At 41.5% G+C, this 24,204-nt stretch overlaps 1 protein-coding gene across 1 annotated transcript in view; it reads left to right on the top strand.

Moving 5' to 3' along the window:
* Positions 1-24,204, top strand: part of syn2a (synapsin IIa) — a 49,871-nt gene that overhangs the window by 16,498 nt on the left and 9,169 nt on the right. Inside the window, 2 exon segments of the mRNA XM_039671349.2 lie at positions 23,713-23,770; positions 23,846-23,937. Coding sequence (XP_039527283.2) covers positions 23,713-23,770; positions 23,846-23,937 — 150 coding nt within the window.

Here is a 24,204-nt window from a genome sequence, read left to right as displayed (position 1 = left end):
CCCTAATAATTAAAGCTGCAAGCAGCATTTAGCGGGGTTCAAGCAGTTTAGGCCGTTAAGGCCTTTAAGCACAAAAGCATCAAAAGACATTAAGGTTTAAGTTTCAATAATGGCAATTTACCATAGGGAATACATTGTTTTTAACATTTTTAACAGTTATAGCGCCAGCTATAGTCCGATCTCCATGAAACTTTGCATGCTTGTTGAATAAGTTATGACACATGTGCTCAACAATTTTTGTGAAGTTCTGACTTTTCCTTTAGGATTTATAGGCTTTTGGGTGCATTTTGTCACGCCCCCTTTTGTAAATGACCCTGTTATAGCAAAACAAATGTCAAAGTTCAATTTTTTTTGGATAATTATTGATCTCGAGAGTCCAGAGAATTGTCCTAGACTGGTCTGGTTCCGATCGAGCAAAAAACCAGGGACTATTTCGCAAAAGTAGGTTTTTGACATATTTGTGAATATTTAACGAACGAATTGATTGACAGCAATGGTTCTTGAGGCAAAGTTGTTCAACATGAGGAGATCTATCAAAAGATATGCATTTTGTGGGGATATGCGCAACACCACGTGATTACAGAGCCATAAAACTCGTTAGCGCCAACTAGTGGCCGATTTTTTTCAAAATTCTTACAGACATCTAGGGCCATGAGTCGAACATGCCCATCGAGTTTCGTTCCGATCGGCCTCCGTTAACCTTGTCTCACAGGTGCTCAAACTTCATTGGCCGATGGCGGCCATGTTTTTTTACATACGCCAATGTCCTCATAGATATACATGGGGCCTTGGTCCAAGACACTGCATACCAATTTTCAAGTCAATCGGACTAACGGTCATGTGGTCATAGCCCTTTTTATGTTTTTTTCATGTTATAGCGCCACCTAGTGTTCAATCGTCGCTATTTTTTTACTGTGACCTCAAATTGAACTCTTACACATGTGTACCGAGTTTGGTGAAGATATCTCATTTACTTCTTGAGTTATAGCCAATTTAGTAAAATAGGCTCCTCCCACAACGTTTATTTTGCTTCCCCTAGCGACCGGAAATAGAAATTTCAAAATTTTTTTGATAATTATTAATCTTCAGACTCCAGAGAACATTTCTGCACTGGTTTGGTTCCGATCGGGCAAAAATCCAGGGACTAGTTCGCAAAAGTAGTTTTTTGACAAAATTCAAAATGGCGGAAAAATTTGCATACCGGAAATGAAATCGGAGATATACGTTTTTTTCGTCAGGTGACCAGCTTTCCAATGATATAAGACACTTGAGTGTACGACTTACGGTCTAGGAGCTATGAGCCATTTCGCGCAATTGGTCGCTATAGCGCCACCTATGGGCCAATTGGGCTCATAATTTGATAACCTCTCCTCGATTTTTGTACTACCATCTGACAAAGTTTCAGGTCTCCAGCCCTTACGGTTTGGTCTGCACGATGCGTTTTACGGCAGAATAATAATAATAATAATTAAAGCTGCAAGCAGCATTTAGCGGGGTTCAAGCAGTTTAGGCCGTTAAGGCCTTTAAGCACAAAAGCATCAAAAGACATTAAGGTTTAAGTTTCAATAATGGTAATTTACCATAGGGAATACATTGTTTTTAACATCTTTAACAGTTATAGCGCCACCTATAGTCCGATCTCCATGAAACTTTGCATGCTTGTTGAATAAGTTATGACACATGTGCTCATCAATTTTTGTGAAGTTCTGACTTTTCCTTTAGGATTTATAGGCTTTTGGGTGCATTTTGTCATGCCCCCTTTTATAAATGACCCTGTTATAGCAAAACAAATGACAAAGTTCAACTTTTTTTTGATAATTATTGATTTAGAGAGTCCAAAGAATTATCCTAGACTGGTCTGGTTCCGATCGGGCAAAAAACCAGGGACTAGTTTGCAAAAGTACGTTTTTAACATATTCGTGAATATTTAACGAACAATTTGATTGACAGCAATGGTTCTTGAGGCAAAGTTGTTCAGCATAAGGAGATCTATCAATTGATATACATATTGTGGGGGGGTGTGCAACACCACGTGATAACAGAGCCATTAAACTCGTTAGCGCCAACTAGTGGCCGATTTCTTTCAAAATTCTTACAGACCTCTAGGGCCATGAGTCAAACATGCCCAATGAGTTTCGTTCCGATCGGCCTTCGTTAACCTTGTTTCATAGATGCTCAAACTTCATTGGCCGATGGCGGCCATGTTTTTTTAGATACGCCAATGTCCTCATAGATATACATGGGGCCTTGGTCCAAGACACTGCATACCAATTTTCAAGTCAATCGGACTAACGGTCATGTGGTCATAGCCCTTTTTATGTTTTTTTCATGTTATAGCGCCACCTAGTGTTCAATCGTCGCTATTTTTTTACTGTGACCTCAAATTGAACTCTTAGAGATGTGTACCGAGTTTGGTGAAGATATCTCATTTACTTCTCGAGTTATAGCCATTTTAGTAAAATAGGCTCCTCCCACAACGTTTATTTTGCTTCCCCTAGCGACCGGAACGAGAAATTTCAACATTTTTTTGATAATTATTGATCTTCAGACTCCAGAGAACATTTCTGCACTGGTTTGGTTCCGATCGGGCAAAAATCCAGGGACTAGTTTGCAAAAGTAGTTTTTTGACAAAATTCAAAATGGCGGAAAAATTTGCATACCGGAAATGAAATCGGAGATATACGTTTTTTTCGTCAGGTGACCAGCTTTCCAATGATATAAGACACTTGAGTGTACGACTTACGGTCTAGGAGCTATGAGCCATTTCGCGCAATTGGTCGCTATAGCGCCACCTATGGGCCAATTGGGCTCATAATTTGATAACCTCTCCTCGATTTTTGTACTACCATCTGACAAAGTTTCAGGTCTCCAGCCCTTACGGTTTGGTCTGCACGATGCGTTTTACGGCAGAATAATAATAATAATAATAATAAAAATCAATACAATTACAATAGGGTTTCAGCACTTCGTGCTTGAACCCCTAATAATTAAAGCTGCAAGCAGCATTTAGCGGGGTTCAAGCAGTTTAGGCCTTGAAGGCCTTTAAGCACAAAAGCATCAAAAGACATTAAGTTTTAAGTTTCAATAATGGCAATTTACCATAGGGTATATATTGTTTTTAACATTTTTAACAATTATAGCGCCACCTATAGTCCGATCTCCATTAAACTTTGCATGCTTGTTGAATAAGCTATGACACATGTGCTCATCAATTTTTGTGAAGTTCTGACTTTTCCTTTAGGATTTATAGGCTTTTGGGTGCATTTTGTCATGTCCCCTTTTGTAAATGACCCTGTTATAGCAAAACAAAAGACAAAGTTCAACTTTTTTTGATAATTATTGATCTAGAGAGTCCAGAGAATTATCCTAGACTGGTCTGGTTCCGATCGAGCAAAAAACCAGGGACTAGTTTGCAAAAGTAGGTTTTTAACATATTCGTGAATATTTAACGAACGATTTGATTGACAGCAATGGTTCTTGAGGCAAAGTTGTTCATCATGAGGAGATCTATCAATTGATATACATTTTGTGGGGGTGTGTGCAACACCACGTGATTACAGAGCAATAAAACTCGTTAGCGCCAACTAGTGGCCGATTTCTTTCAAAATTCTTACAGACCTCTAGGGCCATGAGTCGAACATTCCCAACGAGTTTCGTTCCGATCGGCCTTCGTTAACCTTGTTTCATAGATGCTCAAACTTCATTGGCCGATGGCGGCCATGTTTTTTGAGATACACCAATGTCCTCATACACATACATGAGGCCTTGGACCAAGACACTGCATACCAATTTTCAAGTCAATCGGACTGACGGTCAGGTGTTTATCTGTTTTTTTCATTTTATAGCGCCACCTAGTGTTCAATCGTCGCGATTTTTTTACTGTCACCTCAAATTGAACTCTTACACATGTGTACTTAGTTTGGTGAAGATATCTCATTTACTTCTCGAGCTATAGCCATTTTAGTAAAATAGGCTCCCCCCACAACGTTTATTTTGCTTCCCCTAGCGACCGGAACGAGAAATTTCAACATTTTTTTGATAATTATTGATCTTCAGACTCCAGAGAACATTTCTGCACTGGTTTGGTTCCGATCGGGCAAAAATCCAGGGACTAGTTTGCAAAAGTAGTTTTTCGACAAAATTCAAAATGGCGGAAAATCTATCATGACGGAAATGAAATCGGAGATATACGTTTTTTTCGTCAGGTGACCAGCTTTCCAACGATATAAGACACTTGAGTGTACGACTTACGGTCTAGGAGTTATGAGCAGTTTCGCGCAATTGGTCGCTATAGCGCCACCTATGGGCCAATCGGGCTCATAATTTGATAACCTCTCCTCGATTTTTGTACTACCATCTGACAAAGTTTCAGAGCTCCAGCACTTACGGTTTGGTCTGCACGATGCGTTTTACGGCAGAATAATAATAATAATAATTAAAGCTGCAAGCAGCATTTAGCGGGGTTCAAGCAGTTTAGGCCTTGAAGGCCTTTAAGCACAAAAGCATCAAAAGACATTAAGTTTTAAGTTTCAATAATGGCAATTTACCATAGGGTATATATTGTTTTTAACATTTTTAACAATTATAGCGCCACCTATAGTCCGATCTCCATTAAACTTTGCATGCTTGTTGAATAAGCTATGACACATGTGCTCATCAATTTTTGTGAAGTTCTGACTTTTCCTTTAGGATTTATAGGCTTTTGGGTGCATTTTGTCATGTCCCCTTTTGTAAATGACCCTGTTATAGCAAAACAAAAGACAAAGTTCAACTTTTTTTGATAATTATTGATCTAGAGAGTCCAGAGAATTATCCTAGACTGGTCTGGTTCCGATCGAGCAAAAAACCAGGGACTAGTTTGCAAAAGTAGGTTTTTAACATATTCGTGAATATTTAACGAACGATTTGATTGACAGCAATGGTTCTTGAGGCAAAGTTGTTCATCATGAGGAGATCTATAAATTGATATACATTTTGTGGGGGTGTGTGCAACACCACGTGATTACAGAGCAATAAAACTCGTTAGCGCCAACTAGTGGCCGATTTCTTTCAAAATTCTTACAGACCTCTAGGGCCATGAGTCGAACATTTCCAACGAGTTTCGTTCCGATCGGCCTTCGTTAACCTTGTTTCATAGATGCTCAAACTTCATTGGCCGATGGCGGCCATGTTTTTTGAGATACACCAATGTCCTCATACACATACATGGGGCCTTGGACCAAGACACTGCATACCAATTTTCAAGTCAATCGGACTGACGGTCAGGTGTTTATCTGTTTTTTTCATTTTATAGCGCCACCTAGTGTTCAATCGTCGCGATTTTTTTACTGTCACCTCAAATTGAACTCTTACACATGTGTACCGAGTTTGGTGAAGATATCTTATTTACTTCTCGAGCTATAGCCATTTTAGTAAAATAAGCTCCTCCCACAACGTTTATTTTGCTTCCCCTAGCGACCGGAACGAGAAATTTCAACATTTTTTTGATAATTATTGATCTTCAGACTCCAGAGAACATTTCTGCACTGGTTTGGTTCCGATCGGGCAAAAATCCAGGGACTAGTTCGCAAAAGTAGTTTTTCGACAAAATTCAAAATGGCGGAAAATCTATCATGACGGAAATGAAATCGGAGATATACGTTTTTTTCGTCAGGTGACCAGCTTTCCAACGATATAAGACACTTGAGTGTACGACTTACGGTCTAGGAGTTATGAGCAGTTTCGCGCAATTGGTCGCTATAGCGCCACCTATGGGCCAATCGGGCTCATAATTTGATAACCTCTCCTCGATTTTTGTACTACCATCTGACAAAGTTTCAGAGCTGCAGCACTTACGGTTTGGTCTGCACGATGCGTTTTACGGCAGAATAATAATAATAATAATAATAAAAATTAAAGCTGCAAGCAGCATTTATCGGTGTTCAAGCAGTTCAGACCTTTAAGGCCTTTAAGCACAACAGCATCAAAAGGCATTCAGTTTTATATAACACACATTTATCCACTGACATAATAGATGGAAAACACCATTTACAGCCAATATAGGCAATTTACCATTGGAAATACATGGTTTTTATGCTTTTTAACAGTTATAGTGCCACCTATGGTCCGATCTCCATGAAACTGTTCATGCTTCTTCGGCATGTTATGACACATATGCTCATCAATTTTTGTGAAGTTCTGAGTTTTCCTTTAGGATTTATAGGCTTTTCGGTGCATTTTGTCCCGCCCATTTAGTAAACGACCCTGTTATAGCAAAACAAATGTAAAATCTCAAATTTTTTTTGATAACTATTGATTTAGAGAGTCCAGAGAATAGGCCTAGACTGATTTGGTTCCGATTGGACGAAAAACCAGGGACTAGTTTGCAAATGTAGGTTTTTAACATATTCGTGAATATTTAATGGACGATTTGATTGACAGCAATGGTTCTATTGGCAAAGTGGTTCAGTATGAGGAGATCTATCCAATTATATGGATTTCGTGGGCATGGGTGCAACTCCACGTGATTACAGAGCCAATAAACTCGTTAGCGCCAACTAGTGGCCAATTTCTTTCAAAACTCTTACAGACCTCTTAGGCCATGAGTCTAACACGCCCATCGAGTTTCGTTCCAATCGGCCACCGTTAACCTTGTTTCATTGGTGCTCAAATTTCATTGGCCAATGGCGGCCATGTTTTTTGAGATACACCAATGTCCTCACACACATAGATGGGGCCTTGGACCACGACACTGCATACCAATTTTCAAGTCAATCGGACAAACGGTCAGTTGAATTTATGTTTTTTTCACTTTATAGCGCCACCTAGTGTTCAATCGTCACCATTGTTTTTGTTTGACCTCAAATTGACCTCCTACACATGTGTATCGAGTTTGGTGAAGATATCTTATTTACTTCTCGAGTTATAGCCATTTTAGTAAAATAGGCTCCTCCCACAACGTTTATTTTGCGTCCCCTAGCGACCGGAAATAGAAATTTCTACTTTTTTTCAATAATTATTGATCTTCAGACTCCAGAGAACATTTCTGCACTGGTTTGGTTCCGATCGGGTAAAAAACCAGGGACTAGTTCGCAAAAGTAGTTTTTCGACAAAATTCAAAATGGCGAAAAATCTATCCAGGCGGAAATGAAATCGGAGATATACGTTTTTTTCGTCAGGTGACCAGCTTTCCAATGATATAAGACACTTGAGTGTACGACTTACGGTTTAGGAGTTATGAGCCGTTTCGCGCAATTGGTTGTTATAGCGCCACCTATGGGCCAAATCGGGCTCATAATCTGATAACCTCTCCTTGATTTTTGTACTACCATCTGACAAAGTTTCAGAGCTCCAGCACTTACGGTTTGGTCTGCACGATGTGTTTTACGGCAGAATAATAAAAAGTTTAAAAAAGTCTAATGCTGCTGCTCCATCTAGTGGACAACAGTGCTATTATCATCTACACAAACTCATACTTTAGACATTTTGAAAAGGATCCAAAGTGACTCAATTGTTACTTCAATAGATGATTCATGCTTCATGCTTACACACACACACACACACACACACACGTTTGGGATAGTTTATTTGTTATTTGAACTATTTGCATATTCATTCACATATTTATTTGTAATCTTATGATATAAAACTATATTAAAACCAGTGACAACAGTGGAATTACAGCCTTCATATACAATATGTCATATTATTAATATCATTTATCTACAACAGAATGAGAGTGTGTAGATTACACATTTTTTATATTCAGGACCTAATGTGAGTTGTCATATTAATATTTGACTAAATGTGATTGCAAATGTTAAATTAGTGAATTAATAAAGTCATAGTATGAATTATAGTTGAGTAGTGTGACAATGACTATTTTGAACAGCAGAGGGCAGTAAAACACCACTTATTGGCTTAATAGACCATCATATTAATATCATTTTCACCTTTTTAACTGTTACATAGGCATATTTTGTCCGATCTGTCTGAAAATGTTCATGATTATTTAATGTCACGTGTTCTGACTTGTTTATTGAAGAGATCAATGCTTTCAGGGACACTGGGAGTGTAGTAATAGATGGCTTCAACACAGTACATGTGTTGACGTATGTTTTACTGTGTGTACACAGTATGTTTTTTTCATGTTATAGCGCCACCTAGTGTTCAATCGTCATTCAATGTACTTGAATATTTTACATGGCATTTTTACCCCCTTTTTTGAATGAGTGTATATTCAAAACTAATTGATGTATTCTGTATAGTTTTAAATTGTTTAATGCAAGTTTTTCACATTGACAAGTTTAAGGTTGACATTTATAATTTTTTGTATTGAATAAAATTATGTAGATTTTTTGTTAATTGTTTTTCTTTTTGTTTATTGCACTTTTGAGATATTTATCTTCTTTCTATTGATTTTTTTTTTACAAACATAGCCTTCAAATTGGGAGAGTAAGGATAATTTTGATGTGTGGCATTTGAAAATGCTCAAAAGAATGACAGCACAGCATGTAAAAATGCAAAGATATACTCTAGTGAAATTGTTCTATGGCAGGTCATAAAGGGTTAACATAATATTAATTATTATAAATATTATTTCCAACATAATAAATAGATTTGAGCATTTTTTTGTTAGCCAGTGCTGGAAACTGGTTAAAAAAGATTAAAAATAACCAATGCTGTTGCTCTCTCTAGTGGACAACATTGGTTTTACAACCTACATAAACTGTTGAAATGAATGACGGGAAATTTGTTTTTTTTAACTTATGTCTCGGGAATGATAAAGTGAAAAAATCTGAAACTCAGACCTTAGTGTTCAATGAGCCCTCTTGAACACCCATCCTGGTGTTGCTGAGTAATTGAGCTGGGAGTTGAAAGTTGAAATGCATATCTTTGTGTGCTGCGTTTAGAAGATTCAACATGGATTTCAATGTGATTCTGGTAATATAGTACAGCTATTTACCACGTTAATAGCAATTAGGTGAAAACTCAGAACAACTGAAGTGATAAACTCTGACAAAATATGATAGTGAATTGATAAAGTAATAATATGAATTATAGTTGAGTAGTGTAAAAATGACTATTTTGAACAGCAGAGGGCATTAAAACACTACTTATTTTCTTAATAGACCATCATGTTGATTTCATTTTCACCTTTTTAACTGTTATATAGGCATATTTTGTCCAATCTGTCTGAAAATGTTAATGATTATTTAATGGCATGTGTTCTGACTTGTTTTTAACAAGTCTTGTGATCTGAGCATTCATTTTAAGGCTACATGTTGAAGCCATCGATTATAGCCATCCACATGAAGTAGTTCAACTTTTTCTTATAATTATTGATCTAGAGAGTCCAGAGAATTGTACTGCACTGGTTTTAACATTATGATATGATCAGAGATGTACACACACACACCTTTGGGATATTTCTTTGTAATCTAATGTTATAAAACTATGTTAAAAACAGTGACAACAGTGGTAGTTACTCTTATCATTTATCTACAACTGAATGAGTGTGTGTAGATTTTAATTCAATATGACAGTTGTCATAGTACTTTTTGACTAAATGTGATTGTAAATGTTAAATTAGTGAATTGATAAAGTCATAATATAAATTATACATGACAACTTACTATTTTGAACAGCAGGGGGCAGTAAAACTCCACTTATTGGCTTAACAGACCATCATTTTCACCTTTTTAACTGTTCTACAGGCATATTTTGTCCGATCTGTCTGAAAATGTTCATGATTATTTAATGTCACGTGTTCTGACTTGTTTATTGAAGAGATCAACGCTTTCAGGGACACTGAAAGTGTAGTAGTAGATGGCTTCAACACAGTACATGTTGAAGCCATCCACAAGAAGCAGTTCAACTTTTTCTTATAATTATTGATCTAGAGAGTCCAGAGAATTGTAATGCACTGGTTTTAACATTATGATATGATCAGAGATGGAAAACACCATTTACAGCCAATACTGGCAATTCACCATATGGAAATACATGGTTTTAAAGCTTTTTAACAGTTATAGCGCCACCTATGGTCCGATCTCCATGAAACTTTGCATGCTTGTTAATGATGTGATGACACATATGCTCATCAATTTTTGGGATGTTCTGAGTTTTCCTTTAGGATTTATAGGCTTTGGGTGCATTTTGTCACGCCTACTTTTGTAAATGACCCTGTTATAGCAAAACAAATGTCAAAGTTCCACTTCTTTTTGATAGTTATTGATCTAGAGAGTCCAGAGAATTGTCCTAGACTGGTCTGGTTCCGATCGAGCAAAAAACCAGGGACTAGTTTGCAAAAGTAGGTTTTTGACATATTCGTGAATATTTAACGAACGATTTGATTGACAGCAATGGTTCTAGAAGCAAAGTTGTTCAGCATGAGGAGATCTATCAATTGATATACATATTGTGAGGGTGTGTGCAAACCACGTGATTACAGAGCCATAAAACTCGTTAGCGCCAACTAGTGGCCAATTTCTTTCAAAATTCTTACAGACCTCTAGGGCCATGAGTCGAACATTCCCAACGAGTTTCGTTCCGATCGGCCTTCGTTAACCTTGTTTCATGGGTGCTCAAACTTCATTGGCTGATGGCGGCCATGTTTTTTGAGATACACCAATGTCCTCATAAACGTACATGGGGCCTTGGACCAAGACACTGCATACCAATTTTCAAGTCAATCGGACTGACGGTTAGGTGGTTATCTGTTTTTTCCGTTTTATAGCGCCACCTAGTGTTCAATCGTCGTTATTTTTTTACTGTGACCTCAAATTGAACTCATACACATGTGTACCGAGTTTGGTGAAGATATCTCATTTACTTCTTTAGTTATAGCCATTTTAGTAAAATAGGCTCCTCCCACAACGTTTATTTTGCGCCTCCTAGCGACCGGAAATAGAAATTTCCACTTTTTTTCAATGATTATTGATAATCAGACTCCAGAGAACATTTCTGCACTGGTTTGGTTCCGATCGGGCAAAAAACCAGGGACTAGTTCGCAAAAGTAGTTTTTCGACAAAATTCAAAATAGCCGAAAAATTTGCATACCGGAAATGAAATCGGAGATATACGTTTTGTTCGTCAGGTGACCAGCTTTCCAATGATATAAGACACTTGAGTGTACGACTTACGGTTTAGGAGTTATGAGCAGCTTCGCGCAATTGGTCGCTATAGCGCCACCTATGGGCCAATCGGGCTCATAATTTGATAACCTCTCCTCGATTTTTGTACTACCATCTGACAAAGTTTCAGAGCTCTGGCCCTTACGGTTTGGTCTGCACGATGCGTTTTACGGCAGAAGAAAAATAATAATAATAATTAAAGCTGCAAGCAGCATTTATCGGTGTTCAAGCAGTTTAGGCCTTTAAGGCCTTAAAGCACAAAAGCATCAAAAGGATTTCAATTTTATTAAACATACATTTATCCAGTGACATAATAGATGGAAAACACCATTTACAGCCAATACAGGCAATTAACCATTGCAAATACATGGTTTTAATGCTTTTTAACAGATATAGCACCATCTATGGTCTGATCTCCATGAAACTGTGCATGCTTCTTTTACATGTTATGACACATATGCTCATCATTTTTTTTGAAGTTGTGAGTTTTCCTTTAGGATTTATATACTTTTGGGTGCATTTTGTCACCTACATCTTGGATACCCTTGGGGTAAGCTAAAACATACGAAAAATTAATTTCAAAGTGAACTATCCCTTTATCTCCATTATGCTTGCTTACACCAGCAGGGTGCATTACTGTATCTCCTCATTGGCCTTCCTAAAAATACCATAAGACAGTTGCAGTTCATACAGAACGCTGCTACCAGGAGTCTGAGCAGGACCAGAAAATATGAGCAGATCACACCAGTCCTCAGGTCTTTACACTGGCTCCCAGTTACATTTAGGATTGATTTCAAAGTATTATTACTGGTATATAAATCATTTAATGGGTTAGGACCTCAATATATTACAGATATGCTCACTGAATATAAACCTAACAGATCACTCAGAATTATCTCATTCACTCATTAGAATCACATGAGCTAGATGTGACAGTTGTCAAAGTAAATGTGACAGTTGTCATAGTAATTTTGGTAAATGGACAGCATTTATATAGCACATTCATAGACCTAATGGTCACCAAAGCGCTTTACATATTGCCTCACATTCACCCATTCACACACTGACGGCGGTGTCAGCCATACATGGCACCATTCAGCTCGTCGGGAGCAGCTGGGGTTAGGTGTCTTGCTCATGGACACCTCGACACTTGGTCAGGCTGAACCGGGGATCGAACCACCAACCTTTCGGTTTGTAGACAACCTACATGAACCACTGAGCCACTGCCACCCCTACCCTTTTTGACTAAATTATTGTGATTATGTGATTATTGTTAAACTAGTGAATTGATAAAGTCATAATATGAATTATAGTTGAGTAGTCATGACAAATGACAATTTTGAACAGCAGGGGGCAGTAAAACTCCACTTATTAGCTTAATAGACCATCATGTTGATATCATGTTCACCTTTTTAACTGTTGTATAGGCATATTTTGTCCGATCTGTCTGAAAATGTTCATGATGTTTTAATGTCACGTGTTCTAACTTGTGTTTAACATCTGAGCATTCATTTCAAGGCTACATGTTGAAGCCATCGATTATAGGCATTCACATGAAGTAGTTCAACTTTTTCTTATAATAATTGATCAAGAGAGTTCAGAGAATTGTACTGCACTGGCTAACATTATAGGGTTAGGTGTCTTGCTCATAGACACCTCGACACTTGGTCAGGTGGAACCGGGGATCGAACCACCAACCTTTCGGTTTGTAGACAACCTACATGAACCACTGAGCCACTGCCGCCCCTACCCTTTTGGACTAAATTATTGTGATTATGTGATTATTGTTAAACTATTGAATTGATAAAGACATAATATGAATTATATATTATGTCTATGGTTCGATCTCCATGAAACTTTGCATGCTTCTTCAGCATGTTATGTCACATATGCTCATCAATTTTTGTGAAGTTCTGAGTTTTCCTTTAGGATTTATAGGCTTTTTGGTTCATTATGCCACACCCCTTTTCAAAATAACCCTTTTAATACCATGCAAAAAATTAAAAAGTTCAACTTTTTTTCAATAATTATTTATCTAGAGACTCCAGAGATTTGTCCTAGACTGGTTTGGTTTTGATTAGACAAAAAACCAGGGACTAGTTCGCAAAAGTAGGTTTTCAACATATTTGTGAATATTTAATGAACGATTCAATTGACAGCAATGGTTCTAGAGGCAAAGTTGTTCATCATGAGGAGATCTATCAAATGATATTCATTTTGTGTGGATGTGTGCAACACCACGTGATTACAGAGCCATAAAACTCTTTAGCGCCAACTAGTGGCCGATTTCTATGAAAATTCTTACAGACCTCTAGTGCCACAAGTCGAATATGCCCCTCGAGTTTCGTTCCGATCAGCCTCCGTTAACCTCGTCTAATAGGTGCTCAAACTTCATTGGTTGATGGCGGCCATGTTTTTTGAGATATGCCAATATCCTTTTAGACATACATGGTAACTTGCACCAAGACACTGCATACCAAATTTCAAGTCAATTGGACAAATGGTCAGATGGTTTTAGCCAATTATATGTTTATTTAATGTTATAGCGCCACCATGTGACCAATCGATGCAGTATTTTTACAGTGACCGCAAACTGTCCTCATACACATTTCTATTGAGATTGGTGAAGATATCTTATTTACTTCTTGAATTATAGCCATTTTAGTAAAATTGCCTAATTTCAAAATGTTCATTTTGCACCCCCTATCGACCTTGAATCGAAAATACAACTTTTTTTCGATAACTATTGGTATTCAGACTCCAGAGAACATTTCTGCACTGGTTTGGTTCCGATCGGGCAAAAATCCAGGGACTAGTTCGCAAAAGTAGGTTTTAGATAAAATTCAAAATGGCGGACAAATTTGCATATAAAATTAAAAATCCGAGATATACGTTTTGTCCTTCAGGCATCCAGCTTTCCAGTGATATAAGACACTTGAGTCTACAACTTACATTCTAGGAGATATGAGCAGTTTCGCGCAATTGATTATTATAGCGCCACCTATGGGCCAATATGGCTCATAATTTGATAACCTCTCCTCGATTTTTGTACTACCAGCTGTCAAAGTTTCAAAGATCCAGCTCTTACGGTTTGGGCTGCACGATGCGTTTTACGGCGGAATAATAATAATAATAATAATAATAATTAAAGCTGCAAGCAGCATTTATCGGTGTTCAAGCAGTTTAGGCCTTTAAGGCCTTAAAGCACAAAAGCATCAAAAGGCATTCAATTTTATTAAACATACATTTATCCAGTGACATAATAGATGGAAAACACCATTTACAGCCAATACAGGCAATTAACCATTGCAAATACATGGTTTTAATGCTTTTTAACAGATATAGCACCATCTATGGTCTGATCTCCATGAAACTGTGCATGCTTCTTTTACATGTTATGACACATATGCTCATCATTTTTTTGAAGTTGTGAGTTTTCCTTTAGGATTTATATACTTTTGGGTGCATTTTGTCACCTACATCTTGGATACCCTTGGGGTAAGCTAAAACATACGAAAAATTAATTTCAAAGTGAACTATCCCTTTATCTCCATTATGCTTGCTTACACCAGCAGGGTGCTTTACTGTATCTCCTCATTGGCCTTCCTAAAAATACCATAAGACAGTTGCAGCTCATACAGAACGCTGCTGCCAGGAGTCTGAGCAGGACCAGAAAATATGAGCAGATCACACCAGTCCTCAGGTCTTTACACTGGCTCCCAGTTACATTTAGGATTGATTTCAAAGTATTATTACTGATATATAAATCATTTAATGGGTTAGGACCTCAATATATTACAGATATGCTCACTGAATATAAACCTAACAGATCACTCAGAATTATCTCATTCACTCATTAGAATCACATGAGCTAGATGTGACAGTTGTCAAAGTAAATTTGACAGTTGTCATAGTAATTTTGGTAAATGGACAGCATTTATATAACACATTTATAGACCTAATGGTCACCAAAGCGCTTTACATATTGCCTCACATTCACCCATTCACACACTGACGGCGGTGTCAGCCATACATGGCACCATTCAGCTCGTCGGGAGCAGCTGGGGTTAGGTGTCTTGCTCATGGACACCTCGACACTTGGTCAGGCTGAACCGGGGATCGAACCACCAACCTTTCGGTTTGTAGACAACCTACATGAACCACTGAGCCACTGCCGCCCCTACCCTTTTTGACTAAATTATTGTGATTATGTGATTATTGTTAAACTAGTGAATTGATAAAGTCATAATATGAATTATAGTTGAGTAGTCATGACAAATGACAATTTTGAACAGCAGGGGGCAGTAAAACTCCACTTATTGGCTTAATAGACCATCATGTTGATATCATGTTCACCTTTTTAACTGTTGTATAGGCATATTTTGTCCGATCTGTCTGAAAATGTTCATGATGTTTTAATGTCACGTGTTCTGACTTGTGTTTAACATCTGAGCATTCATTTCAAGGCTACATGTTGAAGCCATCGATTATAGGCATTCACATGAAGTAGTTCAACTTTTTCTTATAATAATTGATCAAGAGAGTTCAGAGAATTGTACTGCACTGGCTAACATTATAGGGTTAGGTGTCTTGCTCATAGACACCTCGACACTTGGTCAGGTGGAACCGGGGATCGAACCACCAACCTTTCGGTTTGTAGACAACCTACATGAACCACTGAGCCACTGCCGCCCCTACCCTTTTGGACTAAATTATTGTGATTATGTGATTGTTGTTAAACTATTGAATTGATAAAGACATAATATGAATTATATATTATGTCTACGGTTCGATCTCCATGAAACTTTGCATGCTTCTTCAGCATGTTATGTCACATATGCTCATAAATTTTTGTGAAGTTCTGAGTTTTCCTTTAGGATTTATAGGCTTTTTGGTTCATTATGCCACACCCCTTTTCAAAATAACCCTTTTAATACCATGCAAAAATTTAAAAGTTCAACTTTTTTTCAATAATTATTTATCTAGAGACTCCAGAGATTTGTCCTAGACTGGTTTGGTTTTGATCAGACAAAAAACCAGGGACTAGTTCGCAAAAGTAGGTTTTCAACATATTTGTGAATATTTAATGAACGATTCAATTGACAGCAATGGTTCTAGAGGCAAAGTTGTTCATCATGAGGAGATCTATCAAATGATATTCATTTTGTGTGGATGTGTGCAACACCACGTGATTACAGAGCCATAAAACTCTTTAGCGCCAACTAGTGGCCGATTTCTATGAAAATTCTTACAGACCTCTAGTGCCACAAGTCGAATATGCCCCTCGAGTTTCGTTCCGATCAGCCTCCGTTAACCTCGTCTAATAGGTGCTCAAACTTCATTGGTTGATGGCGGCCATGTTTTTTGAGATATGCCAATATCCTTTTAGACATACATGGTAACTTGCACCAAGACACTGCATACCAAATTTCAAGTCAATTGGACAAATGGTCAGATGGTTTTAGCCAATTATATGTTTATTTAATGTTATAGCGCCACCATGTGACCAATCGATGCAGTATTTTTACAGTGACCGCAAACTGTCCTCATACACATGTCTATTGAGATTGGTGAAGATATCTTATTTACTTCTTGAGTTATAGCCATTTTAGTAAAATTGCCTAATTTCAAAATGTTCATTTTGCACCCCCTATCGACCTTGAATCGAAAATACAACTTTTTTTCGATAACTATTGGTTTTCAGACTCCAGAGAACATTTCTGCACTGGTTTGGTTCCGATCGGGCAAAAATCCAGGGACTAGTTCGCAAAAGTAGGTTTTAGATAAAATTCAAAATGGCGGACAAATTTGCATATAAAATTAAAAATCCGAGATATACGTTTTGTCCTTCAGGCATCCAGCTTTTCAGTGATATAAGACACTTGAGTCTACAACTTACATTCTAGGAGATATGAGCAGTTTCGCGCAATTGATTATTATAGCGCCACCTATGGGCCAATATGGCTCATAATTTGATAACCTCTCCTCGATTTTTGTACTACCAGCTGTCAAAGTTTCAAAGATCCAGCTCTTACGGTTTGGGCTGCACGATGCGTTTTACGGCGGAATAATAATAATAATAATAATAATAATAAAAATCAGTACAATTACAATAGGTTTTCAGCACTTCGTGCTTGAACACCTAATAATAAAAATCGGTACAATTACAATAGGTTTTCAGCACTTCGTGCTTGAACACCTAATCAATACAATTACAATAGGGTTTCAGCACTTCGTGCTTGAACCCCTAATAATAAAAATCAATACAATTACAATAGGGTTTCAGCACTTCGTGCTTGAACCCCTAATAATAATAATAAAAATCAATACAATTACAATAGGGTTTCAGCACTTCGTGCTTGAACCCCTAATAAAGAAAACAGTAACTTCAACAGGGCATTATTTTACATTTACATTGTGTAAATATATTTTAGGAAGCAAAATGTAAACTTGCATTGTACCTGCATAATGGATGTGAATAAAACACGCAAAATATACAATCAATAAAAAACAAAACAAATATTCCATAACATAATGTAACCAGATGAGAACATGTCAAGGCAGAACTATGCACTATGGAAGTTCGATTAATGGATGAAATTCAGAGTCGTTGTTATTTGATGCTTAAGAAATGTAAAATGAATTATTTCTATTTATTAAACAATAGTTCAAAATAAGACGTTTGTAGTAGATTATTACTGATTATGTACTGATTATTGGAGCCCATTAATCAAACTTTCATGCCTCTTATATAGTAATTATTAGAGCCCGACCGATAAAGGATTTTGAAGGCCGATACCGATACAAATATTTTTGGGTTTTAAAATCCGATATTCCGATAAATCGGCCGATATTTTATTTATTTATTTGAAACTGGACATGATAGTCACAAATTTTGTCATGCTTTCTTTGAGTTAAGAGAACTGATGCGGATGATCTTTTAATTGTTATTCAAGCAATGACCAACTCAACGAGTGTTGCCAACAGGGACGGTGTAGAGCGCCCTCTGGTGGACAAACTATACAACTCCAACACTCATGACATGGTTCAAGCGTGTTTCGTCCATTTTTATTTTATTTTTTAAATATTCATTTATCGGCCATTATAACTGCCAATACCGATAGTTTGGAAAATGCCTAATATCGGCTGACAATATCGGTCTGCCGATATATCGGTCTGGCTCTAGTAACCAATTTATTAATGCAATTTACTAACGCTCACACTCGGTGTAACGGTTACCAGCTGGAGTGCCCTCTTGAGCCACCAGAGGGCACTCCAGATAAGACTATGTTTCACACAAACTACATTTCCCAGAACTCACTGCCCGGACTCATCATCACTGATCACATTCACCTGTACCTCATTCACTGATTGCATTCACCTGTGTCTCATCCTGTTAGTGTGTCTATATATACCTTGTGTTCACGTTCAGTGTTTGCGAAGTCTTGTTGTACTGTTTGTCTGCATTTCTGAGCATTTTCTGTGTTTGTTTTCTGGTTTTTTGACTTTTGGATTGTTCTTGGATTTTGATTATTGCTGCCTGCCCTGACCTCTGCCTGCCTCTTGGATTCCCATTGTGTATTCTCCATTGTCCTGTCTGCTGATTCTCGACCCTGCCTGTACGACTATTCTTATATTAAAGCTGCATTTGGATCTACATCTCCCAGTCTCGGAGCAGTTCATAACAGAAGACTTCGCCACACCGAGATCCAGCAACAACCGACCAACAAATGAATCCAGCAGCACAAATCCGGGAGTTTGCTGGTCAGATCGCGGCCTTGGCCCTGGATAGCCGTGATCTGTTCCAGTATACCTGGGGGTTTGTTCCTCTCGCTGCCTCCTGCTCTCTCGGTGATGAGGCTATTAAGCTGTGTTACCAGCTAGGGGCTAAGGAGGTCAACCCGAGGGAGCTCCCCAATCTCTCGGGTCTGAACTGGAGAGAGGCGGTCTCCGTTTGTGAAGAGAGTTTCATTCCAAAGCCTCATCACGTCTCAGCAGAGCTTCCAGAGCCTCGTCACGTCTCAGCAGAGCTTCCACAGCCCGCGCTCACAGTCAGCCCTGCCGAGCCCGCGCTCACCGTCAGCCCTGCCGAGCCCGCGCTCACCGTCAGCCCTGCCGAGCCCGCGCTCACCGTCAGCCCTGCCGAGCCCCCGCTCACCGTCAGCCCTGCCGAGCCCGCGCTCACCGTCAGCCCTGCCGAGCCCCCGCTCACCTTCCAGCCAGAGACCGTCAAACCAGAGTCTCGTCCCGCCGAGACAGCCCAGCCAGAGTCTCGTCCCGCCGAGACAGCCCAGCCAGTGTCTCGTCCCGCCGAGACAGCCCAGCCAAAGTCTCGTCCCGCCGAGACAGCCCAGCCAGAGTCTCGTCCCGCCGAGACAGCCCAGCCAGTGTCTCGTCCCGCCGAGACAGCCCAGCCAAAGTCTCGTCCCGCCGAGACAGCCCAGCCAGAGTCTCGTTCCGCCGAGACAGCCCAGCCAGAGTCTCGTCCTGCCGAGACAGCCCAGCCAGAGTCTCGTTCCGCCGAGACAGCCCAGCCAGAGTCTCGTTCCGCCGAGACAGCCCAGCCAGAGTCTCGTTCCGCCGAGACAGCCCAGCCAGAGTCTCGTTCCGCCGAGACAGCCCAGCCAGAGTCTCGTTCCGCTGAGACAGCCCAGCCAGAGTCTCGTTCCGCTGAGACAGCCCAGCCAGAGTCTCGTTCCGCCGAGACAGCCCAGCCAGAGTCTCGTTCCGCCGAGACAGCCCAGCCAGAGTCTCGTTCCGCCGAGACAGCCCAGCCAGAGTCTCGTTCCGCCGAGACAGCCCAGCCAGAGTCTCGTTCCGCCGAGACAGCCCAGCCAGAGTCTCGTTCCGCCGAGACAGCCCAGCCAGAGTCTCGTCCTGCCGAGACAGCCCAGCCAGAGTCTCGTTCCGCCGAGACAGCCCAGCCAGAGTCTCGTTCCGCTGAGACAGCCCAGCCAGAGTCTCGTTCCGCTGAGACAGCCCAGCCAGAGTCTCGTTCCGCCGAGACAGCCCAGCCAGAGTCTCGTTCCGCCGAGACAGCCCAGCCAGAGTCTCGTTCCGCCGAGACAGCCCAGCCAGAGTCTCGTCCTGCCGAGACAGCCCAGCCAGAGTCTCGTTCCGCCGAGACAGCCCAGCCAGAGTCTCGTTCCGCTGAGACAGCCCAGCCAGAGTCTCGTTCCGCTGAGACAGCCCAGCCAGAGTCTCGTTCCGCCGAGACAGCCCAGCCAGAGTCTCGTTCCGCTGAGACAGCCCAGCCAGAGTCTCGTTCCGCTGAGACAGCCCAGCCAGAGTCTCGTTCCGCCGAGACAGCCCAGCCAGAGTCTCGTTCCGCTGAGACAGCCCAGCCAGAGTCTCGTTCCGCTGAGACAGCCCAGCCAGAGTCTCGTTCCGCCGAGACAGCCCAGCCAGAGTCTCGTTCCGCCGAGACAGCCCAGCCAGAGTCTCGTTCCGCCGAGACAGCCCAGCCAGAGTCTCGTTCCGCCGAGACAGCCCAGCCAGAGTCTCGTTCCGCCGAGACAGCCCAGCCAGAGTCTCGTTCCGCCGAGACAGCCCAGCCAGAGTCTCGTCCTGCCGAGACAGCCCAGCCAGAGTCTCGTTCCGCCGAGACAGCCCAGCCAGAGTCTCGTTCCGCCGAGACAGCCCAGCCAGAGTCTCGTTCCGCCGAGACAGCCCAGCCAGAGTCTCGTTCCGCTGAGACAGCCCAGCCAGAGTCTCGTTCCGCTGAGACAGCCCAGCCAGAGTCTCGTTCCGCTGAGACAGCCCAGCCAGAGTCTCATCCTGCCGAGACAGCCCAGCCAGAGTTCCATGTCAGCCCTGCCGAGACAGAGATGCTTCACGTCACTTCTGCCGAGCCAGAGACGCTCCACGTCACTTCTGCCGAGCCAGAGACGCTCCACGTCACTTCTGCCGAGCCAGAGACGCTCCACGTCACTTCTGCCAAGCCAGTGTCTAAAGACAAGATGGCCGCCTCCAAGCCAGTGTCTAAAGACAAGATGGCTGATTCAGAGACTGTTCAAATCACTTCTGCTGATCCAGATTCTGTTCACGTCACCGCCTCCGAGCCAGTGTCTCCGGACAAGATGGCCGCCTCCGAGCCAGTGTCTCCGGACAAGATGGCTGCCTCCGAGCCAGTGTCTCTGGACAAGATGGCCGCCTCCGAGCCAGTGTCTCCGGACAAGATGGCCTCCTCCGAGCCAGTGTCTCCGGACAAGATGGCCTCCTCCGAGCCAGTGTCTCCGGACAAGATGGCCGCCTCCGAGCCAGTGTCTCCGGACAAGATGGCCGCCTCCGAGCCAGTGTCTCCGGACAAGATGGCCGCCTCCGAGCCAGTGTCTCCGGACAAGATGGCCTCCTCCGAGCCAGTGTCTCCGGACAAGATGGCCTCCTCCAAGCTAGTGTCTCCGGACAAGATGGCCTCCTCCAAGCTAGTGTCTCCGGACAAGATGGCCTCCTCCGAGCCAGTGTCTCCGGACAAGATGGCCTCCTCCAAGCTAGTGTCTCCGGACAAGATGGCCTCCTCCAAGCTAGTGTCTCCGGACAAGATGGCCGATCCAGTGTCTCCGGACAAGATGGCCGATCCAGTGTCTCCGGACAAGATGGCCGATCCAGTGTCTCCGGACAAGATGCCCGATCCAGTGTTTGTTTCTGTGTCTGTGTCTGTCCTTGTGACCATTTCTGTCGTAGTGTCTGTTCCTGAGCCGGTGCCTGGTCCTGAGAGGGCATCACTGCCGTGGCCGCCCGAGGGGTCTTCGCCGCCGTGGCCGCCCGAGGGGTCTTCGTCGCCGTGCCTGCCCGAGGGGTCCTTGCCGCCGTGGCCTCCCGAGGGGTCTTCGCCGCCGTGGCCTCCCGAGGGGTCTTCGCCGGCGTGGCCGCCCGAGGGGTCTCCGCCGCCTTGGCCTCCCTTACAACCTGCTCCGCCCTGGCCACCTGCACAGCCTGCTCCGTCCTGGCCGCCTGCACAGCCTGCTCTGACCTGGCCGCCTGCACAGCCAACTCCGCTGCAGTCTCCAGGTCCTCTTCCGCTCCACGGGCCTGGCCCTCCATCCCGCCCCCAGGTCCGCCTCCGCTCCACCTCCCTCCTGGACATTTTGAGGAGCGTCTGGAATCCGCTCCTTAAAGGGGGGGCTATGTAACGGTTACCAGCTGGAGTGCCCTCTTGAGCCACCAGAGGGCACTCCAGATAAGACTATGTTTCACACAAACTACATTTCCCAGAACTCACTGCCCGGACTCATCATCACTGATCACATTCACCTGTACCTCATTCACTGATTGCATTCACCTGTGTCTCATCCTGTTAGTGTGTCTATATATACCTTGTGTTCACGTTCAGTGTTTGCGAAGTCTTGTTGTACTGTTTGTCTGCATTTCTGAGCATTTTCTGTGTTTGTTTTCTGGTTATTTGACTTTTGGATTGTTCTTGGATTTTGATTATTGCTGCCTGCCCTGACCTCTGCCTGCCTCTTGGATTCCCATTGTGTATTCTCCATTGTCCTGTCTGCTGATTCTCGACCCTGCCTGTACGACTATTCTTATATTAAAGCTGCATTTGGATCTACATCTCCCAGTCTCGGAGCAGTTCATAACACTCGGTCTCTCAGGCGCATTGTCACTCCGTCTCTCTCGCGCGCGGACACACTCGGTCTCTCTCGCGCACTGGGGCTCGTGGAGGCACGTGATCAGACAGTGGTTTACGGAGCGCTAGATTGGCTTTCGAAAAAAAAACAACCTTTAAAAACAGAGCATTCTACGAACGAAACGACGCATTTTAAACATCGCTCGATCGCGCGAATTTGATCGTGGGAAGCCAAAATCGTGATCGTGATTAAAATTCGATTAAACGTGCAGCCCTATGACGCACCCACCGCTAGCTTAGCTTAGCACAAAGACTGGATGTAAATGGATACAGCTAGCATACTAATCCCAATAAGTGACAAAAAAACACAAACATATTCCTATTTACATGTTTACGTGATTTGTGTAGTGTCAGAGTGTACAAATAACAAGGTCATATGAGACACAGTCATCTTTAATTGTATAAATAATGGGAACTATATTCTCAGAAGGCGAAGCACTGCTACTTGGGCGGAGTGATAATCGCGGCACCGAGACGCACCGTGGTGAGGAGCGGAGAGTTCGCTCAGAGTTGGAGTAAAAGCATAGTTTACAATCGTGGGTGTTCGCTGTATTGTAAAGATACACTATTTTAAACAAACAAACATTTTTTATGCTTTTACTCATACTTTTATGATTTTTTTTCCACACAAAATCTGTTGCTCCATCAATGTTCAATACAAACATATTTGTTTTTCTGAAGGTGTGTCTTCAGGCCCATTGTGCCCAATAACTGACACAGTTCACAGACTTATTCTTGATAGATAATTACAAAGACATGAGTTCACAGATAAGAAAGCACATCATTTTAACTTCATTTTTCTTTTGCTTGTGAAATGCAATTTTTTTTTGCATGATACAATTTATTTTGACCTGAGCATCTCCTTTTAGAAAATTCTCTGAACAGAACAATCAAACCAGACACAATGCAAAGTGCATATTTGATCACTTTAAACCTTCCCTTTCCTTTTTTCCTTTTCTACAGGGCCAAACTCTTCAGAGGAAAAAAACTGAATGGAGATTATGACATTAAAGTTGAACAGGTGAGTTTATAAAAGTCAAAAGACCAATCAAATCAAAGTATTCTCGTTTATTCCTTGGTTTCTCTGGTGTTTCAGGCTGAGTTTAGGGACATCAGTGTTGTGGCTCATGCTAACGGGTCCTGTAACGTGGCTGTGCAGGTTTGGCAGAGTGGACACAAGACTGTCAGGTAAATCACCTCAAGCTGTTCACACTGTACTGCAATAACCGAGATCATGTGAAATAACTATTGAATATAACCTAAAAGCATCAGTTTCTATAATCTAATGTGTTATTGTGTGTATAATAACAGTCATCAAAAGTCTTCATAACCTTCAATCAGTATGAAAGCTAAATGAACTGGTTTGATGCGTCACACATGTATCATTATCCTGGGATGTAATGAAGCACAATTATAATAAAAGGCCATTCGTAATGATTTGAGTGGCTTGTTTTC

Source organism: Pimephales promelas, chromosome 20 (genome assembly GCF_988280905.1).
Source record: "Pimephales promelas chromosome 20, fPimPro1.hap1.1, whole genome shotgun sequence".
NCBI lineage: Eukaryota > Metazoa > Chordata > Actinopteri > Cypriniformes > Leuciscidae > Pimephales > Pimephales promelas.
Note: the sequence above shows the minus strand (reverse complement) of the source record. Positions and strands in the feature narration are given on the sequence as shown.